Source organism: Diadema antillarum, unplaced genomic scaffold (assembly GCF_040938485.1).
Source record: "Diadema antillarum isolate AM-2024a unplaced genomic scaffold, OU_Dant_1.0 seq00000081_RagTag, whole genome shotgun sequence".
Classification (NCBI taxonomy): domain Eukaryota; kingdom Metazoa; phylum Echinodermata; class Echinoidea; order Diadematoida; family Diadematidae; genus Diadema; species Diadema antillarum.
This window is the reverse complement of record NW_027271174.1, coordinates 1,973,914-1,995,167: the sequence shown is the minus strand read 5'-3', so window position 1 is coordinate 1,995,167 and position 21,254 is coordinate 1,973,914. Positions and strand designations below refer to the sequence as shown.

Below are 21,254 nucleotides of genomic sequence, written 5' to 3'. Positions count from 1 at the left end.
AGCCATGACTTGTGGATGAGACACAATTATTGACTGAATGTTGTCAATATCATGGTTTTGTCGTTTGTGGGTTTTTTATCCTGAAAAAGAAGTGTTGGACAATTCTATCATAGCACGTTTCCACGGCGATATTCTTTAGATTCTAGCTCAGTGGGGACCTATACGTGGCAACTAAAATATCGAAATCTTCCTTTTTCTTGCATGTCTGATCCGCTTTGGTTTGTTATCTGTGCTTCTGCAGTAGTTATGCTATCAGCGATTTATGAAGCTGTGCTCTCCACATTCGTTCGCAACCCAGGAAGAAAAAGGATAAAAAGAAGGAGAAGAAGAAGAAGACAAAGAAAAAGAAGAAGTATATAGGAGGAGGAGGAGGAAAAGGATGAGGAGAAGAAAAAGAAGCAGGAGAAGAAGAAGAAGAAAAAAAAGAGGAACCCCACAAACTCTTACATTGCAACTGCTACCAATTCCGGGAAGTCTTGTGTAACAAAACCAGACACAACACATCAACATTTGAGATAAGAACATTTCCCCCTACATTATTGTTGGCGTCGAATATGCAATTTTAAGAAAGAAAGTAGACTCTTTGGCAAAGGTCTCTCTTGACTTGCCGTTAAATCTTTTTCGTAACAATAGGATCTAATTGTGCGTGATTTTAGAAAATATCCAGTCAATTAATGGTCATTCAGCCTGAAAACGACGATTATAGACAAGAGAGAAGTAGTATCAGAAAAGAAAGATTATATACGAGACGAAGAATAATTTCATAAAAATATTATTTACTATGCTTCATGCATTTAAGTCTTGGACTTCAGATTGGGGGCATTTCATGAAGCGTTTTGGTCGGATATTTTTCTGACAAACTGTTATAAGCTACTGAAATCCTTGCATCTGATTGGCTTTTGCAAATTTGTCCGACAAATTTGTCGGACAAAACGCTTCATGAAATGCCCCCCTTGACTCATCTGGTAACTTGTTCTCATCAGTTTAAGTTATTGCTCTCCAGTTTTGCGCCAAGAAGTCATATTCGATGTGTGTGTGTGGTGTTTTTTTTTTTTAATTCGCGACCTGTGTGTGTATATATATATATATATATATATATATATATATGTGTGTGTGTGTGTGTGTGTGTGTGTGTGTGAGCGCTTGTTTCTTTGTGTAAAAAAAAAAGAATGACTATTTTGTTACTCTGTACAGCAGCACCAGCTTATGATTTTATCTTTGTGTTGTTTGAATGTTAATGAATTAAAGATTATTTGAAAAAATGAATGACAGAGAAATGGAATGGATTATTATGAACTAACATCCATGGCAAAAGAACATTATATTTCAATTTCTTAATTTGTGACAAATAATGTGAATTTTCAAAATTTGCAAGTCGTGTAAAATGTGAATGGTAATATGTCCCTCATGTCATACCCCACAAGTCCACTTGCCAAGTATGTGTGAGGGAGTACATCTGTTCGTAAGCTAAGTAGGATAGGGTAGGGTAGGGTAGTGTACAGTGGTCATTGGTGGTGTGGAAACGATAGTGGACTTTGATAGCGGGGGAAGGGGACATAAGAAACTGTTTCTTTAGATTTTTGTCTAGCTGCTCTTTAGTACAGAAAGGTGTTTCCTTAAATCATGCAAGCATTATGATGTATCATCGTGAAAGTATTAGAGATATCAAAGGAAAGCATACGCCAGTAACAATTCTTAATAAAGTTTGGAGAAAAAAAAACACGAAATTTGCCTGTGTGTTTTAAGTGAGGTATTCATATGATGCATTGTACGTCCCCTCTCCTTCGAACTGCGTCAAAAATATCTGCATGGCAAGTGGCGCTCTTTGCCACGATGGATTGAGCGTTGCCATGGCAACGTATCGCGCTTGTTGGATTGGCAACAATACATGGGAGGAATATTGCACTCCATGCTCATGAATTATTCATCACGAATAAAGGTATCCATGCGTAAACTCATACCATTACTCATTAGCAAATTGGATTTTGCTACGACGCCACCACGTACCGTCAACCCACAACATTTGGGATTCCTTATGAGCATATAAATTGCTTTTCGTCAGCTGTAGAACCTTCTTTCTATTTTGACACCAGTAGTGGAGGAGTGGGGGGAAAATGGGAATTGCATCAAAGGAAGTGGGGTCCATTGTACGGAGCTTGTGACCATACCGACAATACAATCGATCATCGCTATGATTTTCAGAGTGTAAGAATCCTACATACAACAGCAGCTGGGTGCGTTATGACTGTACAAAAAGAAAAAAAAAAAGGTTCACCATAACACACTCTGTGCAGTTGTGAATGTCTCATACAGCAGTAATTATGACATACAAAATGATGAATGTGAAAAGAGATTACATGTGGAAGGCAGCGATATTTTTTTCAACTTTCTTTTCTGTTTAGGATCTGCGAGCATCAGCAATAGCGTCATCACCGTTCGTCACCACCATATCTACTGCCCATCTGTGCCATCGCTCACTTTGATCAATCCTATGTCTAAACGGAGATTTCTACACATATCTAATGCCAGCGTTACCACACACAGGATATCATTACATTTTCTGTTCTTTTGTTTTGCTCTGTTAGGTTCTCGGAGTCTGGGCAGTGGCGATGGCGGGAAGTAGGATCCTTGTCACTCTAGCGAGAGTTTCCCTGCTGTGCTTAGCTTTCACATTTCTGCCAGACAGAGGTAAGACTTACTTTGGTATAGAGATCAATAAATGAACTGAAGATCTTCAGTATCAAAATGGCAAGCGCCCTCACTCGGCAAAAGTAAGAATTGGACTTCAGAAGTGGAATAAGTAATAGGTTGAGTTTGAGGTTGCCATAAAGAGGAATTGGACTTGACGCTCCGTATTACCTCACACACACACACACACACACACACACACACACACACACACACACACACACACACACATATATATATATATATATATATAATATATATATATATATATATATATATATATTTATATATATATGTATATATATTCATTTATACGTGTTTTTCAGAACTGTCCGATGAAAATAGTTAAGAAATTCAGACTCCTCCAACTTCGGTGGGAAACGAAAGCTCTTGGGTTTTGTTCTTAAACTAAAAGTGGTCTTGTAACAGTTTCGCCAGTGGTCCCATCGCCTAACACTGCAGTAGCTTTACAATTAATTGTAGGTCTGTAATCAAATGTGTTTACCATAGCGATACGATTCCATTGCAAATCAAAGCAAAAAAAAAAAAACACACACACACACATACACACACAAAACAAAACAAAACAAAACTGCTGATTGTTACCATTGATTGCACACTGTAATACCATCACTTGTAAAATTGCCATAATTATATGCAGTAGGGAGCTCTAGAGACAACGCTATTGATGTTTACGACGCGGCAGTAATAGAATATAGACGTGATGACGTCACAATTTTTTTAAATAGTTTGGGTTAGAACTAGGTGAGGGCATAAATATTTGGGCCCGTTGAGCCATGTTCGAAACAGTTTCCATGGCGATGATAATATATCAATTTGGGGGTACTGTCTTAAGCCAAAAAGAAAAGAAGAAAAGAAAAGACAAAGATTCAGGTATGAGTTTCTTCATATTTGTCTCCCTCTATAAACTACATTTGTTAAGATCGCAACTGCTGATCTGTAAATATCTCTCTTTCAAAAGACAAAGATGTTCCGCACATGCGCGAACAGCTGTTTCTATTGTCCTACCTTGGTGGAGGCGTGTCATAAACGATCGCGTGGCTGATGTAATGCTTGCTATAGTGAGAGCACGAAGCAAGAACTCTCTGGCGAAATTGACAGTCTGATTTGCACCTGGGCAATTACTTATATAGGTTTTGGAACGCCGCAGTTCACCGTGAAGCCCGGGGGAACTTTCGATCGCTTTGTCGGCGATAGCATCAGCTTGCCGTGTGCCGTCTCTGGGCTCACCCAAAGTGACACTTTGGTCTGGTTAAAAGATGATGATATACCACTGTCCAGGAACCGCGACATCATCGACCCAAGTCTGAGGTCGAAGTATAACATCACGGACAACGCCGTCAACGGGAGCTTTAACCTCCACATCGCTGATCTGTTCGTCAACGACAGTGGAACATACCAGTGTTGGGTGTCAGGATCGGGTGCGAGAATTGGGTCGACCATCGCTAATCTGACAGTCTCGCGTAAGTGTTGTCTATCGACCTGAAGTTGAATTTAATTAGCATAGCCTCCGCGGAGATAACAAAAAATAATGTAAATCACGACTCTTGTCTTTGTTGGTACATTCTGACTTTTTCGTATTTATGTAATAGCAAATACCCTCCCTTGTTCTGAACTCTAACTTGTTGCCGAGTTCTCTGATTGCCTTCCGATATATTTGCCTATAACTGCCGAGACAGCTGAAGTCCCAAGAGGTTTGAAACGTAATAGACGAACTGTAAAGTGCGCCCCCATTGCATTAACGATCTGCGACGTGAATGCTGAGAGGACGTTAATTAGACCAAGGAGGTTTTATACCCGGAGTTCCAACTGGCTGTAATTATTTCATACAGTTGTCAGATTTTTATTGCTGTACAAAAGAATTCCACGGGTGCACTTGTGCCTTTGATGATCGATGTTCGACACCGCCGTCTTGCTGAGCAGTCTGAAGATTCATTTTGTACGTTATCATAATGTTGGCCATATTTTGCTTCTTTATTTATCAAATGAAATGAAATTTAGCTTGCTGAAAAAAGCATGTAACAAAAGTCAATCCCGTCCAGAAATTTGTGTAAAAGTGTAAATCAGAGTTGTATCATGTGAAAATGTTTAAAGCTGTACCATCCTTGAAATCCTGTTTTATCACTTTTCCGCTTAATTTCCACAAATGAAACTAACATGGAATAGTCTTCAGGTATAATTCTTTATTGATAGATATATCAGATTAGTGCCCGGGTATGCCCAGTAGAGTAATTTTCATCTTTATTTCAGCATTTTTTGTTCGATTTCTATTCGCGCATCCTCATGTATTTACCACCTACCTTTTACAAGAAGGGATAGCGAAAAGTAATTACCATCACAAAGACATATCTTCCTTAGAAAGTGACTGGTGATTATGCACTGAGACACGAGTCACTTGTCTTCCTATCTGCTTGGCAGATCCTGTTTGGCACATGCTTCAAATCTTTTTGAGCGGCGGCTTCGAACATGCAGCAAAGGAAATAAGACGGTTGTGACTCCATTCTCTTGAACCTCATTGATTAGACCAAAATTGGAGTTCTGCACATGCGTGAGACAGTTGTTTCAATTGTCTTACCCAGGAGGCTGCGTCGTCTTGGCGTTCGCGTTGCAGATCCAAAGCTCGTTAATATTGCAATGCGTTTATCAACTCTTTTTCTCGGCAGAAACAGGTTTTCCAAAAGCTTTCTAGGAATTTTTACGAGTTGATAAACGCAAAGCTGTTTTGAAAGCCCTTTCGGAAAGCCTTTTCGAAAGCCGCAAATTTGTGCTTTCCGAAACAGGTTTCCTAAACAGGTTTCAAGAAACCTGTTTTTAGAAGCCTTTTGAAGCGAGATAAACGCAAAGCTGTATTGAAACGGCTTTGTACTGCAGTTGCGAACCATGCACACCTTATAATGACCTCTTCCGTCGGGTCGATTGCGCAATGCAGCTGTGCAGTGACAGGCCAGTTATCGTGTCCGCGAAGAGTTGATAAACGCAACTATTTTGGAAGCCGTTTCTAAAGGGCTTTGGAAAGGGCCGCTTTTGAAAGCCGTTTAAACAGGAGAAAGATGGTAAACGCAGCCTTGGATGTATGGTTGGACAAAGGAATTATTTCTTTCTTTTCATACTTGTTGCTATGAAAATTCACTTTCATCTACTCTGTAAAAGTGGTTTCTTTCGCGTACAGAAACTTTCGCGGTTTCCATCTGTGCCGACTTTTTCGCGTGTGTTTAAATTCGCGGTCGGTAATGATAGCGTTGTAACAAGCAACGGGTTCAAAACATTTTCGCGTGATGTTAAATTCGCGGTTCAACCTCAAAGCGCGAAAAGCGCGAAAATAAAACCACCGCGAAAGAATCCACTTTTACAGGTCAACGTCGAGTGCCAGTTTGGTAAAATCACGTCAGGTAGTACATGTGCAAAGTAAGGCAAGGACATGTACAGGAAGGGTTTGCCACTACTTGCAGCGCAAATTAATCGTATCAGTATTCTGTCAACTTGAATTTTGTTTATTTTCTCACTTGTAGCCGTGCCTGTCCAGGTATTCACCATAACTCCAAGTGATACCATTGCAACGACTGGCACGACAGCCAGAATGCTGTGTTCCGTATCTAACAAAGAGGGCGTCCTCGAGTGGTTGAAGAATGGCGTCGTCATAAGTCGAAATGGGAACATAATAGACTCGTCCCTCAGCCGTTTCAACATCGTGGATACGGAGAGAAAAGGAACGTATAACCTTCAGGTGAGGAAAGCCTTAATAATGGATGAATTAATACTTTATTCCCGGACCTGGCGCAGCATGTAGGTAGTACGGGGGTTTTGAGATGCAGGACAGATGTTGAGAAAACGACAAGAGGAAGAAAAACGATTTGAAGAAAAAGAAGAAGAAGAAGGAAGAAGACTTACGGAACCGTGGCCCAAACTTAGGATATCAAAACCTTCAACGAAAGAAAGCGCGAAAAAGAGGAATCTGCACCACATGAGCATGTCTCTGAAATAATGTTTATAAGCGTAGGCGGTGTGTAAAGTGCATTCCTATAAATTTACAAAATCCATGAAATAGGGAGCCAGGAATCGTTTTTCTATTAGTAGCTGCATTATTGTACAGGTATGCCTTTTGCACACGAAACAGTGCATGAAACTTAGAATTTACACTCAAAATCACTTGAAAACTCCACTTGCTAGCCAATCACCACATAAAATGCAAGCTATATGTGACAGGAATGGAATTGCGAGAAAAGCTTTCATTGTACTGTGGTATTTGGCTATTCATCGATCGGTTTGGGCGGCTTTGTAAGTTTGAGCAGAATATGCAAAGTCGGCACGCCGTTGACTGAGTCAGGCATGAGAACGTTGCACATAAAGAGTTAAATAACTTTGGGGGAATTTGCAGAATGAAGCGTGTTTCCGTCGTTTAAATAACATGCAGCAAAACACATACCTTTACAGCATAAGAAACAGAAAATATTGACCCATCAACTTTCATGTCCCTAAGATAAACAAGAGAATAATTGTACATAAGAAAAACAAAGCGTCATTGACAAACTCTTCCTATAATTTTGATTGTTAAGAAAAAAAAATCAGGGGGTAAGCTTTGCCTCATTAATGTCATCAAGTTTGCCAGACAGTACATTCATCCCATCAAGTTACGACCAACTCCACACAAAGTCGCCAAAATGATATCACTGCGTACACTGAGTGCACATGAAGTCAAACCATCGATCAATAAGATTACTAAGTAATCATTTTTTTTAACATAAAACTAAAACCCGATCTTTTTCTTACATGTTGGCTGCAGATTGTGTTAGTTCAAGGGTATGATGCCGCGAGGTACAGCTGTCGAGTTACTGCAGCCGGCCGTAGCACCGCTATCGCATCGTCCGAGGCCGTGCTCGAGGTCCGAGACGGTACAGAGGAAACGAGCATCCTCATCCCGCCTTCGGACACGACGGCGACCGTCGGAACGAGCGTGACGCTGGTTTGTCGCATCCAGCACGCCTCTAACGAGGTGGAGTGGTCCAAAGACGGCACCCCCATAACTATTGGCCGAAATGTTGTCCCTGGAACCAACAGGTGCGTGTTGAGGAGGAATCTGGCAGACTTACCCACGATAGTACAACGCTAGGAACGGTCTCGCGTTCACCCGTTTCTCGCAGTGCTCGGTCTGGCGAGTTAGTCTCAATTTTCAGCCACGAGGCCTTAACAAAAGGCTAATAATGAGAGGACTCTTTGAAATAGCAATTACGACATTGTTGTGCCGTCATGAGTACGTATGAACATATCATTACACTTTCTTAATCAAAAGAAAGTCAGATAATATGTTTGGTAGAAAATGTAATTGCTTCCATTACAACAGACTAAAATCATACTGTAAATCCAATCGGAACACTGTTACCAATGTTTACAATAATAAGTTTCCGATAGATTTTGCAGCATGATTTCAATCTATTGTAATGAAAGAGGTAACGTTTACTAACAAACATGTCTGACTCCACTTAAAACAGGGAAATGTAATGATGTGTTTGTAAGTACTCACGACAGATCAACAATGTCAATAATAGCAATAATGATAAAATAATAATAATGATAACAATAATAGTGATGATTATGATAGTAATAATAACGGTGCAAGTGAGTGGGCCCTACTTTCTCAGATATATTATGTTTTCCTAATGAGTAGAATAAGACTGTTGAATGAAAATATGCAAAAATGGCGTCAGTTTGTAAATGATGCATCTTAAATCAATAATGACTTCGACGAGCTCGAAAAACTGCATCATACTCTTACATATGCCTCCTGTACACTCTTATACGCAGTATCAAAAGCAATTCCACCCGAGGATAAGACATTGCGATGCAATTCCATTGGTTTTACTCTCTAAATTCAGCGACAGAATATCGATCACGGGTTTGGTCGACAACGGCGAGTACAACCTCCTCATCAGCGACATCGAGGAGGATGACGCAGGGAAATACATATGTGCGGTCGACGGCTTATCTACGCCTCAGGCTACGCTGACCGTCTTACGTGAGCAGATTCTGGCACTCTTTTTAATACATACTTTGAATTTCTTTCTTTGCGGAATCAATCTATTTTTGGCGTTGAAAATTCCTGAATGGAAAGCAAGTAACTATTATATGTTTAAAACACATCCATGAACTTGTGACATCCTGCCTGAGAAAACACGTGTCCATTAACACCTTTTGGCCATGTTTTTCAGTTGTACCAATATTATTCAGTCACATTGGGCCTTATAAAAGCATGGTTTCCTCATATTCTGCGTACTCATAATATGTAATTAAATATCTGTTCACCTCCCATCTTATATAAATATAATATAAATATCAGAATTCTACCTATCCTCGTCATGAATAAAACAAGCTTCTGCCACCAATTTTTAAGCATTATACGACACAGACATGACAGAACAGAGGTGCAAACCAAAATACAAATTAATCGCCTTCATTGTTGTATTGTGAATAAACGTTTGATATTTTCCCTTGAACCACTGCTTAACTCACCATTTCTATTTCGGCTTGCTGTTGAAGCCATATGACAAGTTACCTGTGTGCCAGCCTCTCATTGATTCTGTCTAATGCAATAGGAGTATTATTTAAGGACTCGGCCGCAGGTATCGGCGAATCGCAAAGTATAATTTTCATATGGTTTGCCTCTTTACTATATTAGCGGCTTCTGAGCCTAGTGCGATATCGCCAGAGTGCTCGATCACGCCTTCAAGTAACTTGCGGGAAAACGATAAGGTGACGCTGAGTTGTGAGTCAACCGGTGGAGCGCCACAGCCGACGCTGACGTGGTCGAACGACCTCGACGCACAAAGAAACTTTGGCAATCAAACCGTCGATTCGTCGTCGACAGTGAACTCGTTTCCCCTAACTCTCTCGAGGGAGTGGTTCGGCGTCGTGTTCACCTGCCGCTCCACTCATCCTACCTACAATACGCCCAGAGAGTGCGCCCTTCCTCCGCTTAGTTTTGAAAGTGAGTACACACTGTCAAACAAAATCAGTTTTCATGTCAAAATTAACACACATTAAGCAATTTCAGTATTTATCTTTACCATACTTTTTCTTTCCTTACGAGAATTATTTGTTTTGTAGATTGCAATACGTTGTTTTCTATTTAGTGTCTTTAGACACACTCGGTAAATCTTTTTGAGACTCTTACAATAGTGCTTGTAAAGCACTACAAGGCATTAGAATGGAATCGAAATTTATCACGTTAAAACGGAAGAACAAAGAATGAAAACGAAACTGCTGCAAAATTCCTCGTCATACATCTCCTGTTTTCTTCAAAAGGAGGAAGAAACTGAAACAAGTCTCGAATCAGTTACAATTTTATGACTGCCATTGCCGTTTACTATCAAAATCGAAATAGCAAAATCATCAACCGTCTACTGATATTATGGTGAGCTCGTAGTGTCTCGTCCCATGCGGTTTCAATTTGTTATTCCCAAGGTTCGATAACCCGAAAACTATACAAGGTTCGTTCCTCCGAAAGTTAGTTAATCCTCAATTAAAAAAAAGGTTTGTTATTTCAAAGGCTCGTTTATTGAAAACGAAATGAGGGTCATAATTCCGAAGGTTCGTTAATACGCACCTTCTATTCGAATTAACGAACTTTCCAAAATAAGGAACTCATCGCATCTTTGAAATAACGAACTTTTTGATTAACGCACGTTGATTATTTTCGGATTAAAGCCCCAATTTCATATAAAACGGAGACTCTCGAAAAACCACTGAGAGACGAGAATCATCATAATTCCTCAGTAGTCTCCAACACCAGATAAAAAATAATGTCTTTGTAAAATGGCTCTAAAGGACCCTTGAAAGATCATTGAAAGACAAAAAAGTAACTTTCCAACAATTTCCTCCCAGATCCCTGTGGGACCTTGAAGACTGCCGAATGTTCACTGTGATACCAATAAGACTGGAGAGATCACTGAAATATCACTTGAAATACTCCTTTAGATCTTCAAAGATCAATCAAGTTCTCTGAGAAACTGCAGTCTTTCAATAATCCGTCAATAATTTCTCTTTAATGTTGCAGCGATCTTCTCCAAAAATGTGGCAGTTCCAGAGACTATCGAAAGGAAAGATAATTGAAAAACTAGTAAGACCCCTAAACGCTCATTGAGAGACTGCTGAAAGGATGCTGAAAGATAAACTGAAAGACATTTTTATTACAAGATGGGTGAAAGACTATTTTGAACCTTTCCATTTTTTTTTGGGAGAAATGGACACCATTAGAATACTGAAAAATCGCTTAAGACTCACGGAGGACCCCCGAGATCATTGAAAATTTACTGAAAGATCATTGAAAGATCTACAAATTTGTACGGTCTTTCAGTAATCTTTCAGAGGCCTTGCCCTATATGGAGTGGGGGTATTACGAACCTCCGAAATAACGAACCTCCGGAATGACGCCACAAAATGAATGCTCGGATTAACTAAACCATAATATTTTCGGATTAACGAACATTTAAATCTAGGGAATTCATGTGTTTCAAGATAAGCAGGCCTACCTTCGGAATAAGAAGCCTTACTTCACTTTCGTATTAACGAACGCTCGGAATAACGAACTTCACCCCTCTTGTCCCCCACCAGTTATCGGCTCTGTAAACATCACGGTGGACACGGATTTGCTCACCATCGAGGAGGGGAAGTCAGCGGAAATTACGTGCTCAGCGATCGGTGATCCGCCCGTGATTCGCTTCACTTGGTACTACAGCGGGGCGGAATTAGTCAGTTCTGATAGCAGGTAGACCACGGGTTTCCTGATTTCATTTCATTTCATTTCATGTCCAACAGAGATGCAATGACAGTATACGATTTCATTATATTATATAGTTATGATGTAGAATATAGTTAACAAATTTCCAGAATCCCCTCGGATCTCGCTGTATGACCCATCACGATTAAGATGGTGTCAACATTTTGCTAGTTTACCAATGATTTTAATCTCGTCTACATATTTCCGCCGGGGATTGCAACTCTCGTTCGATTTTTATGATAATCAGTTTCCCGCCATTTTTTCTGCTCTTCCTAGATTTGAAATCTCGACAACGCAAGGGAATGGCGCGTCAACTCTCACCATCATTTCTGCCACACTCGGTATGGACGATTCGAGCGTGCAGTGCGAAGCGCGCAATCGGATTGACGCGCGGCGTGCGAGTGTTATCATCAAGATAAAAGGTAAGAATTGCATTATAGAATGTCAGGCAACTATTGCATTCTTTAAGACTGCGTCTCTCGAGTTGTGAAATATTCATCATTTAAGTTCATCAATCTCATCACTTACCGATGATTGCTGGAAGAAGAAGCCTCTAGATAACAAGAATTTTTTTTTCACAAGTCTAAACTTTTGTTTTTTAATGCCATTGTACGTATGCCCACAGTTAATGTAAGAAATCTCACTTGCGACACTGTAAAATGTATTTTACCGTAACACCTACCAACTGGCCCATGTTCACACACTGAAAAATGAACTGGAGTTTCCTCTTAAGACAATAATGAAATGTGGCTGTTTTGATACCGAATGACCCAGAATCCACGGTAACATACCACACTATGGTATTTTGATCAGAACGCAGTCCAGTACAAAAGAGAAATTCTAGTCCTATCTATGTTGCTTAAACTGTGTCCACCTGGGAGTATTATATTTGTACACAAATCTAAACTTCAATTTGTACTTCTTTCTTCATGAAATTGTTCCTTGCGAGATATATGCCACACCATTACCTTATTACCACTGTTTGTTTTCTCTCCTCTAATTAGAGGACAACCTCGTGACGTATGTGATCGCGTCCATTGCTCTCGCTGGAAGCGTTGTCTTCGTTGCCATAGTGACTGGTTTCATCATTTGGGTGTGCCACATGCTAAAGAAGAGGAAGAAGAGGGGGAAAGGTTTGTATTTTTTTTTCAGTCATGTTAGCAAATCTTAAGATTCCTAGTATTTTTTTTTTGAGGGGGTGGGGTTATGTTTTGATTTTATTAGGTTCAATTCAATTTAATTCAACCCTTTAATTTGATAACAGGATTGCAAAATAGACAATAAAATAATATGAAACACAGGAAACTATGCCAAACATTTTCTGAGGGTTAATAGCTAAAGCAAATGGACTTATAAATAAAAATAAATGTGAGATGAGAGAGAGAGAGAGAGAGAGAGAGAGAGAGAGAGGTGGGGGGGGGGGGTGATTAAGACTTATTGAATCCAATATTGAGATACGTCCTGGTAATAATGTAGCTGCATGTCTATTCACTCGCCTATATACTTTGTACTATGTACTTGTCTCTAACTTCTGTATACTTGTGTGTGCATGTATGTGTTCACGCAAGTACATAGTACCACAGATTGCACCAGTAACAGATAATGGCTAATTGTAACTTGTAAGAAAGTATGTCTATAAAGATGTGGATGCTTCCAATTTCTAGCACTTCCGGTGATACCCCATACTTCTGTTTTCTCCCGTCAGTTTACCCAGACCCAGAGTTGCAGATGATGCAGAAGTCAGTGACCAATGACAATATCTTCGTCAGTCATGCTGGAAATGGGCTCAATGCCGGTATGGCTCAGGCTAGGAACCACTCGGGTCCTAAGACGAAACACAGGGTGTGGTACATCAAGAGCAAGTCCGTGCACAATCCCAAGCAGCTGAAGGTGCACAATGAGTTTCGGGAGAACCCCACGAAAGCCGCGCGAAACCGCAAGCGCAAGGCTCGTCTGCCGGATGTTCTGTCGCGACGGGCACTGTACAGCCACGCCCCGGGAGACTCCAGCCCATCGTCGGATGGCGGGTTGGTGCGGAAGCGGAAGGAAAAGACTGAACTGTCGCCAAGAGAGCACAAAGCTCGGGTCGAGTTCGAGAATAGAGTCAGAGAGCTGCAGAAGATGAAAAACGATCTGGTATCTATGGAGAAGGAGAGGCGGAAGAATAAGGGCAGGAAACAGCTCAAGAATACCGGGGTAAATGTCCTTGGTCTTATCATGAACTAGATTAAGAATGACTAAACTACTCTATAGCCGCGGTCACGCTTGGAAAAGATGGAAAAGTTACAGATCTCTAAGATCTCATATTCCAAGTTTTGCCAGTGTGACCGCAAACCTCCCTCGAAACTTCCCACTCTAACTATAGGGATATTTCTCCCACCCCCTCCAAACTATTCGATCTTTTGCCAGTCTGACCGCGCCTTATTTGCCTTCTTCCATGTGTCATTATCTTAAGATATTGAACGAGACCGAACTAGGTAATCACAAACCAATAATTAACCTGAATCTTGAATCCCATTGGTAGAGAAAAGTAATTGGTTCATTATCTTTAGGCTTTTTTTTCTTACTGAGGAACGACAACAGCTTGAATGATAGAAATTAAAGAAAAATGTAACATATAAAAACAAGTCCATTTTGAGGCAGTTTTTGGTTAGTGATACAGTGAATCCTAAAGTTGTACCTATTTGGGAGAAGTTTTGAGTTTTGACTTTTATGATTCCAATTTTCTCCTTAAAAACGGAACTGCATTTTCTTTGAAATGAAAAAAAAAAATCCAGATGGAAACTATTTCTCATCAATGACAAATTTCAAGAAGGTCACTAAGAATGTGATAAAAAGCTGAACAATATCTATCCATGCAAACAATGCTGAGTCGTCGAATGTGACGTCAGAATCTCGCGATTCCGTGGCACAATGAGAAATGGTGACGTCACGAACGCGAATCAATCTTAACATTTGATCAAAATGTTATTGTGTCTGTTTATGCTTATACTAATGCATTTTATCCCACCCTCATGTTTCCTTAATGCAGCTCATTCTCTTCCTTAGTATACCCACCTCTTCCGGGAGAGAGGACAATATGGCATCAGAATCAATACCGAAAAGCGGTCTGCCAATTCCCACTTCAGCGCAGACACACAAAATTATATAGCACATGGTGTTTTCATAAATTTATATGTACAAGTGTATGATACTGAGTTCGCTTGATTCTTGATGGAAGTATGTGCCTTTTTATGCTACTAAACGTCACAGAAGTGTTAAAAGTTTTGTCCTTTCTCTGCTTAATTTACAGAAATAGACTACGTGATCGGGTGGTGCATCAATTGAACATCGTCACTTTCGGACTTTTAATCCCTGATTCATCGTGGTCGTGGCTTTGACAACATTTCCAGGATAATTCATCTTTATCTTTTTTATAGTCAGGTACGATGCAAGAAAACTTTGCATCCTATCATCAGCGATTTAATGCCGAAAAAAAAAAATCCAACAGAATCGCCTCTGCAAAGTTTACAGACGTATGGACGGCCGCAATGTGTGTAACTGCCCACAGTGCCTTGTCACAGTCGATTGTGCCGGATTGGAGTCCGCCCGCTGCGATGAGCTCGCCAGAGATACCTGAGGGGCGTTTCATCAAGTGTTTTGTCAGTGATTTCCTCTGACGAACTTGCTCTCAGCCAATCAGATGCAAGGATTTTGGTAGCTTAAAACATTTGTCAGTGTCTGACAAGTTTATTAAACGCTGCCCAGATATTTGTTGTTGTTGTTGTTGTTGTTGCCGCGTAACCTAACATTGTGATTACAGGATGTAAGGTTGCGACCAGAAAATGAAAACCCAGAGAGAACAACGTGCTGGAATTTGTGGTCAACAATCTTTATAATGCACAACTTCATCGAACATCAATCGAAGGAGAAAAGACAGAAGATATCTTTTTTCAGCGATTCTTTGTTTGCTACCCTGATTACTGAAATCTTTGTCGTAATAGTAGTGATGGCCTTCAGCTAAAGCATTTTACCTCCGCCAGTACGTGAAGCCTATCAAACGGCCGATGGAGAACATGTTTTCGGTTCTGTACGTGTGTTTGTCCGTGCGTTTGTATACAAGATAACTCGAGAATGGGTGAACGATTTAAAAAAAAAACAAAATATGCAGGTTTGTTCATACTAAAGTAAAAAAAAAAAGCTCACGAGGTCAAAGGTCAATCTCCCAATAACTCAAGAACGGATGATCGGATTTTCACCAATCTTGAAGACTGTTTATAATGAAGTAAGAAAGAAACGACTAAATTTGGGGCTCATGAGGTCAAAGATTATAAGGAGTAAAAAAGGACATATAATATTATATAAAGAATATCTCCAAGTAACTGAAGAACCGATGATAAGATTTTCACCACATTTGCAGATTGTGCTCATAATGAAGTAAGAAAAAAAAAGAAGCTGTTTATGAGGTCAAAGGTTATAGGAATCTTAGAAGAGAAAAGTCTGATCTCCCAACAACTCAAGAACAGACAATAAGATTTTCGCCAAACTTGCAGGGTAAGTTCATAAAGAAGTAAGAGAGAAACAATTAAATTTGGAGTCGTGAGGACATAAAATAGGTTGAATTTCCCTATAACTCAACAATGGATGATCAGATTTTCACTAAACTTGCTGGGTGTGTTCATAATGCATTAAGAAATGAAACAGTTGAAGTTGGGGTCATGATGAGGTCAAAGACCAAAAGACTTGGTGTCATAAAAACAAAATAATGTGTACACGATTGATGTTAGATTGTGCTGGACGGCAATATTACAAGTATTGAGTTGTATATATTTCAACACCACCGTTTTATTTACTTAAAAAAATGTATTATGTAGATGTCCCCATGCTTCTGTGTTCATGTTGAAGACACCAACTACGAAATGGCGATATTCATTACGACGGCTGCTTGGCTGGGGTCTGCTCTCTCGGGATGTTCCCCTTACTTTTTGATAATATTTATGTTTTGGTCGTTTAGGAAATGTACACCTGAATTGAAAAAAAAATTGGGTACATCATGTCCCCTTGGATTGAACAAAAATAGCAAATGAATATATTTTTTACTGAAGAGTGAAACTTAATATTGACCCATCAGTCGTGGTAGCTCGACATATTCTGTCCATTTCATTTGTTCTTGTGTGTGGCACAAAACAATGTGCGAGGATGTTATTACTACCGTCACATGTTTTTTTATTCTTTTTTGTTTTTTTTAAAGGGAAATTCTGGACCAGGTAAAACTCAGTCTAGGAAGAAGAGTAAAAGAGGACCTGTTAAAATTCAGTCTGAAAAGAGAGTGCAGAATTTTTTTAGGCACAACAGTTTTTTTTTAAATCAAAATAGGTTAAAATTTGACAAGTTCTGAAATTGTTACAGTGTTGTTAATTTTTTACAAAAGAGTTTTTGAACAGTCATTATGAATCTACAAATGAGTGGTGATGATGTCATTACCTGAACTTGCCGTTACAACTACAGATATATTTCACTGTGGTTTAAACAGTCTTAAAAGTTCATTTTTTTTTTTTCTGGTTCAAACGCGATGATGCCCCAGTCATAGCTATGTCTGTCTGATTATCTTTTTGAAGTGATTCAGCGAGGAATAATATTGTTTTATACTTCCAGAGCCGAGGAATTGAATTTTTTCTCAGATTTTGGTATACTACTAATAGGCAATTGCAAGGTGATAACATCACCGGCAATTTCAATCGCATGCTTATATTAACTAATTGAGAACGGTTTGCAAATATATATGAAACTTCACAGTTTTATAACTTTCCTAATTTCTATTTGATAAAGAAAGACACTATTGTGCTTATCAAACTGAACTCGTTTTTTTTTTTTTTTCAGACGAACTTTCAACCGGTCGGGCATTTCCCTTTGATATCGGAATTTGGGTTGTGTACCTACTATGTGACAGGTTTCGACCGAATAAATTGTGAGGGGTTTACACAATTACATGTTGACGGAGCATGGCGGACAAAAATTTGCCCTGCGAGTGGTTTCAATCAGTAAACGAAAACAAAACAGAAGTACAGTAACTGTACTACAAAAACATGAAGACAGAGACAAAGGTGTGCTTTTTCACACGTAGTCTTTCTTTATTGCTATCCAAATCAGAAACCACTCAAAATAAAAATTAAAAACCAAACAAAACACAAAAAAGAAATGGACAAATAAGAAAAATAATCAAATTCACCAGGAAAACACTACTGTCTATAGGATTAATTCGTCGTATCAACCCTTCCATTATGATTATTGGGACAGACTCGCCTCTTCACCAAAGTCCAGTCAACATACATCATGTCGCCTTTTCGGACGCTGTATGTATTGTCTACATCGTCCCTATTATGACAGATTATGGTGCATTCGACAAGAGTGGATCCCGTTGGGAATTATAAGTTTCCCGCTCCATTATGTAGACATGAGTAAATCACAATGTCACAAATTTGTGAAAAATGCCAGTTAAGAATGTGGTAACTCCACGATTTTTTTTTGTTGCATGTCCAGGTAACTGGGAAGCATTACAATGATTTAAAAGTAATTAAGATTATGATGGAAAACTTTTTCAGTCCGTAAGCCTGAATAGCGATAGGGATATGGATCACTGACAGGAACTTCTGAACCATAAAGACTAGAGGTGAAAACTGAATCATTTTTTTTTTCTTTTGCGAGTTTTGCAAAGTTGTGTCGCAAAACCATGATTCAGACACTGTGGATTTTTGTTCCTCTTACCATGGACCCCTGCGCCATGCTCTGACAAACGAGGACCATGTGTACACAGTGGCATGGCCACGGGGGACGATATCTTGGACGTTTAGGGTAATAGAAGGGGAAAAATCCAGTCCAAGTATAAGTAGTCTGATAAAAAAGAGTAAAATATTACGAGTTCAGCGGTAGAATTTAGATCGAAATCGGCTGAAAAAATAAGGAAGTTATGACATTTGAAGTTTCGTTAATTTTTCAGGAAACAGTTCTTGAACGGTTTAATATGAATATGCAAATGGCAAAGTGAGCATGTAATACCCTCACACTGATACACTATTCTGAAGTTATTCAACCAGGAATAACATCATGTTTTAAACTTCAATGACAGAAACATTGAATTTTCGTCACTTTTTTGTACGCGATCAGTGGAAAATTGTGAGGTTATGACATAGTCAGCGCACTCATTTGCATATTCATATCCACTGTACAAGAACTGTTTTGCAGAAATCAAAAATTCAAAATTTCAAAACTTCCATATATTTCATCCTATTTCAGTCAAACCTTTACCGTTGAATTCGTGAATTTTACTCTTTTTGTCAGACTAACTTAGACTGGATTTCCCCTTTAAATCCAATACATTGCGTGGATCTTTGTTTGGACAGAATGTTTCTTCACCATTTTATGGCTCTCTCGTAATCGTTAAGCCCTAGAAACTACATTTCTCTGATCTATTGCTGTACTTATCATGCTTATGTATCATATCATAAACCTTAAAAGAGAATGTGGGACGCTGTGTTCTTTCAAACAGGGTAATCTTTTAAAGTCTCTTAACATTGAGGCGAATCAAAAATTGGGAACGTATTTCAGAATATTAGTGTTTCATTATGTATTCCAGATTTCTGTACATTTTCTTTATCAGATTGTGACATATTACGTAGGAGTAATATTAAGATTTTGATGACAAAATAAAGATTTATGCTGAAAAAGAAATGCGTGGGATTTGATTGATTAAGCGGTCTCCAAATAGGCGTGTTCAAAGGGCAATGTTGGGGGTAATGATGATAGCAGATCACTGCTTAAACGCCCTCGGTGAATTCCACAATTAATGACTGATATACTAATTTTGATCATCTTACAAGGAAATTCAGTTTGTCATTAGGTGCAACACGTTAGTCATATTAGCAGCTGAAGATCTGATAATCCGACACCCAATTTCACGTTCATACAAGTAATGATGTGTGCGGACCTCAAACTCCTGCCGATATGTCATGCACTTCAAAACGTTACAACTCATAAAAAAAATATCTTGATTTAAAAAAAAATCAAACTTAAAAATCCTTTACCCAGTACTTCAAATTATATACAAATCAAAATAGTCAAATAATTGGAAAACGACACATTACATTAGAAATCAGCCTTTTACAACATCCTCTGAAAAAAGTCATTAGGATTACCACAAAAGGACCATTCATCAGCATATAGTACGACTACCTCTTTCAAACATGTTGAGTTTGTATTCCAACACGGACGTTAATCTTTACTTTGTTCGATTCCTTCAACACAGATTCCTTACTTATACTCGGAGAAGTCATAAAAGTAATCTCTACAGGAAAGTTCCCAACATGAAAACGAGTCTTTAACGGTAATGGGAGACACGTCAAGGAAGGGTTTCGAGTCCAATCTATCCTCTCCCAGGTTACATGAAACAAGAGCCATATGATCTGCACGCAGGGTATGATACAATCTATGACCGGAACTCGCATGCATGCGGAAAATAATATTATTTCAATCAAAATGGAATCTGCGAACTGTTATCTTAAATCCCCTTCCGGGAAGACGGTTTTGCATAGAATTGTGCAGGGGTTAAACACGAACTTAATAAACAATAATACTTGATTTTTTTGAACACAGTAGAGAGCATATCGGAGACGAGTCAATACTTACGTTCACAAGAATTCAAAGTCATATGAAAAAAGAGATACTGGATTATTTTAAAATAACAAAAGCAAAGTCCATAAGAGATGGAATGTAAGCAGGTTCTGAAGGGTATCCTGTCGACACAGCCAGTATGATTCAAGTGTAGAAGCTGCGTAAGTTCGTAGAAGTAAATATTGAAGCTGACGGAGAATTGAACGATTCAATGACACCATCACTCATTTCTTCCCCACAGCGAGCCCTCCGAACTTACTTGTGACTGGGTGCACGCCGAACAAACATGTAGACTATACCAACCCAGTGCAATAAATACAGTTCCAGTCATGGTGATTCGATTGAACATTTACTATATTCAGCTTTATCTATTTCGTTTGCACTCGATGTCACTGCAATAGATAAATCACCGGAAAAGCATGTCAAGATTAGTGGACATGTCAATCTTGTTTAATTTTCAGTCTTGGAATAATTGTAATGCGAGGGACGGTCTCATCAGTTTAATTTTTGATTGCAGCTCAGAAAATAGTTAAAAAAGGCAGACTTGTTATTACAATATTTCTTTATTAATTTCCTGGAGACGACTTTTCCTCAAATATGACAATCAGATCAATAATGTTGAATGTCATCGAGACCTCGGCATGGAATGCACTGGATGCGTTGAAACCATTGCAACAATATGGTGCAGGCATGTGTGAAAATTAAACTGTTTACATTCATCCCGAACTTCAAAATGACGCATGGACAGGAACTAAGATGGTGGTTTTCAATTGTTACGTCACTAATACACTGTTCCATATATAGCGGTTACAAATCGTTTGTTACAGGAAATTGTTATCAAGAGAGGTCAAAAATGTTATAGATCTGTGATCGCTTTCGGAATACGCTCTACAACTCTGCAGTTTTTAACACTTGTCTATTATTTTGACAAATCCTTTGGAAGATACTGTTCGTATAAAGCTTTAACAACGAAGTTGATACATATATAAAAGGAATTCATCTCATATTTCTGAAACATCAATTTTGATAATACGGTCATAAAATATTTTGCACAGTCAGCTAAAAAAGAGAAAAGTTTAACACCTTTTAAAAAACTCTGCTTCGTCATATACAGATATATGTATATTAC

At 39.0% G+C, this 21,254-nt stretch overlaps 1 protein-coding gene across 1 annotated transcript in view; it reads left to right on the top strand.

Moving 5' to 3' along the window:
• The window catches only part of LOC139726223 (uncharacterized), a 67,216-nt gene extending 53,511 nt beyond the window's left edge, over positions 1–13,705 (top strand). The window contains exons 11-19 of the mRNA XM_071637290.1: positions 2,586–2,688; positions 3,843–4,172; positions 6,219–6,433; positions 7,490–7,764; positions 8,580–8,719; positions 9,380–9,688; positions 11,314–11,467; positions 11,756–11,901; positions 13,185–13,705. Coding sequence (XP_071493391.1) covers positions 2,586–2,688; positions 3,843–4,172; positions 6,219–6,433; positions 7,490–7,764; positions 8,580–8,719; positions 9,380–9,688; positions 11,314–11,467; positions 11,756–11,901; positions 13,185–13,705 — 2,193 coding nt within the window. The remainder of the gene's footprint in view (positions 1–2,585; positions 2,689–3,842; positions 4,173–6,218; positions 6,434–7,489; positions 7,765–8,579; positions 8,720–9,379; positions 9,689–11,313; positions 11,468–11,755; positions 11,902–13,184) is intronic.
• Positions 13,706–21,254: the final 7,549 nt, after the last annotated feature.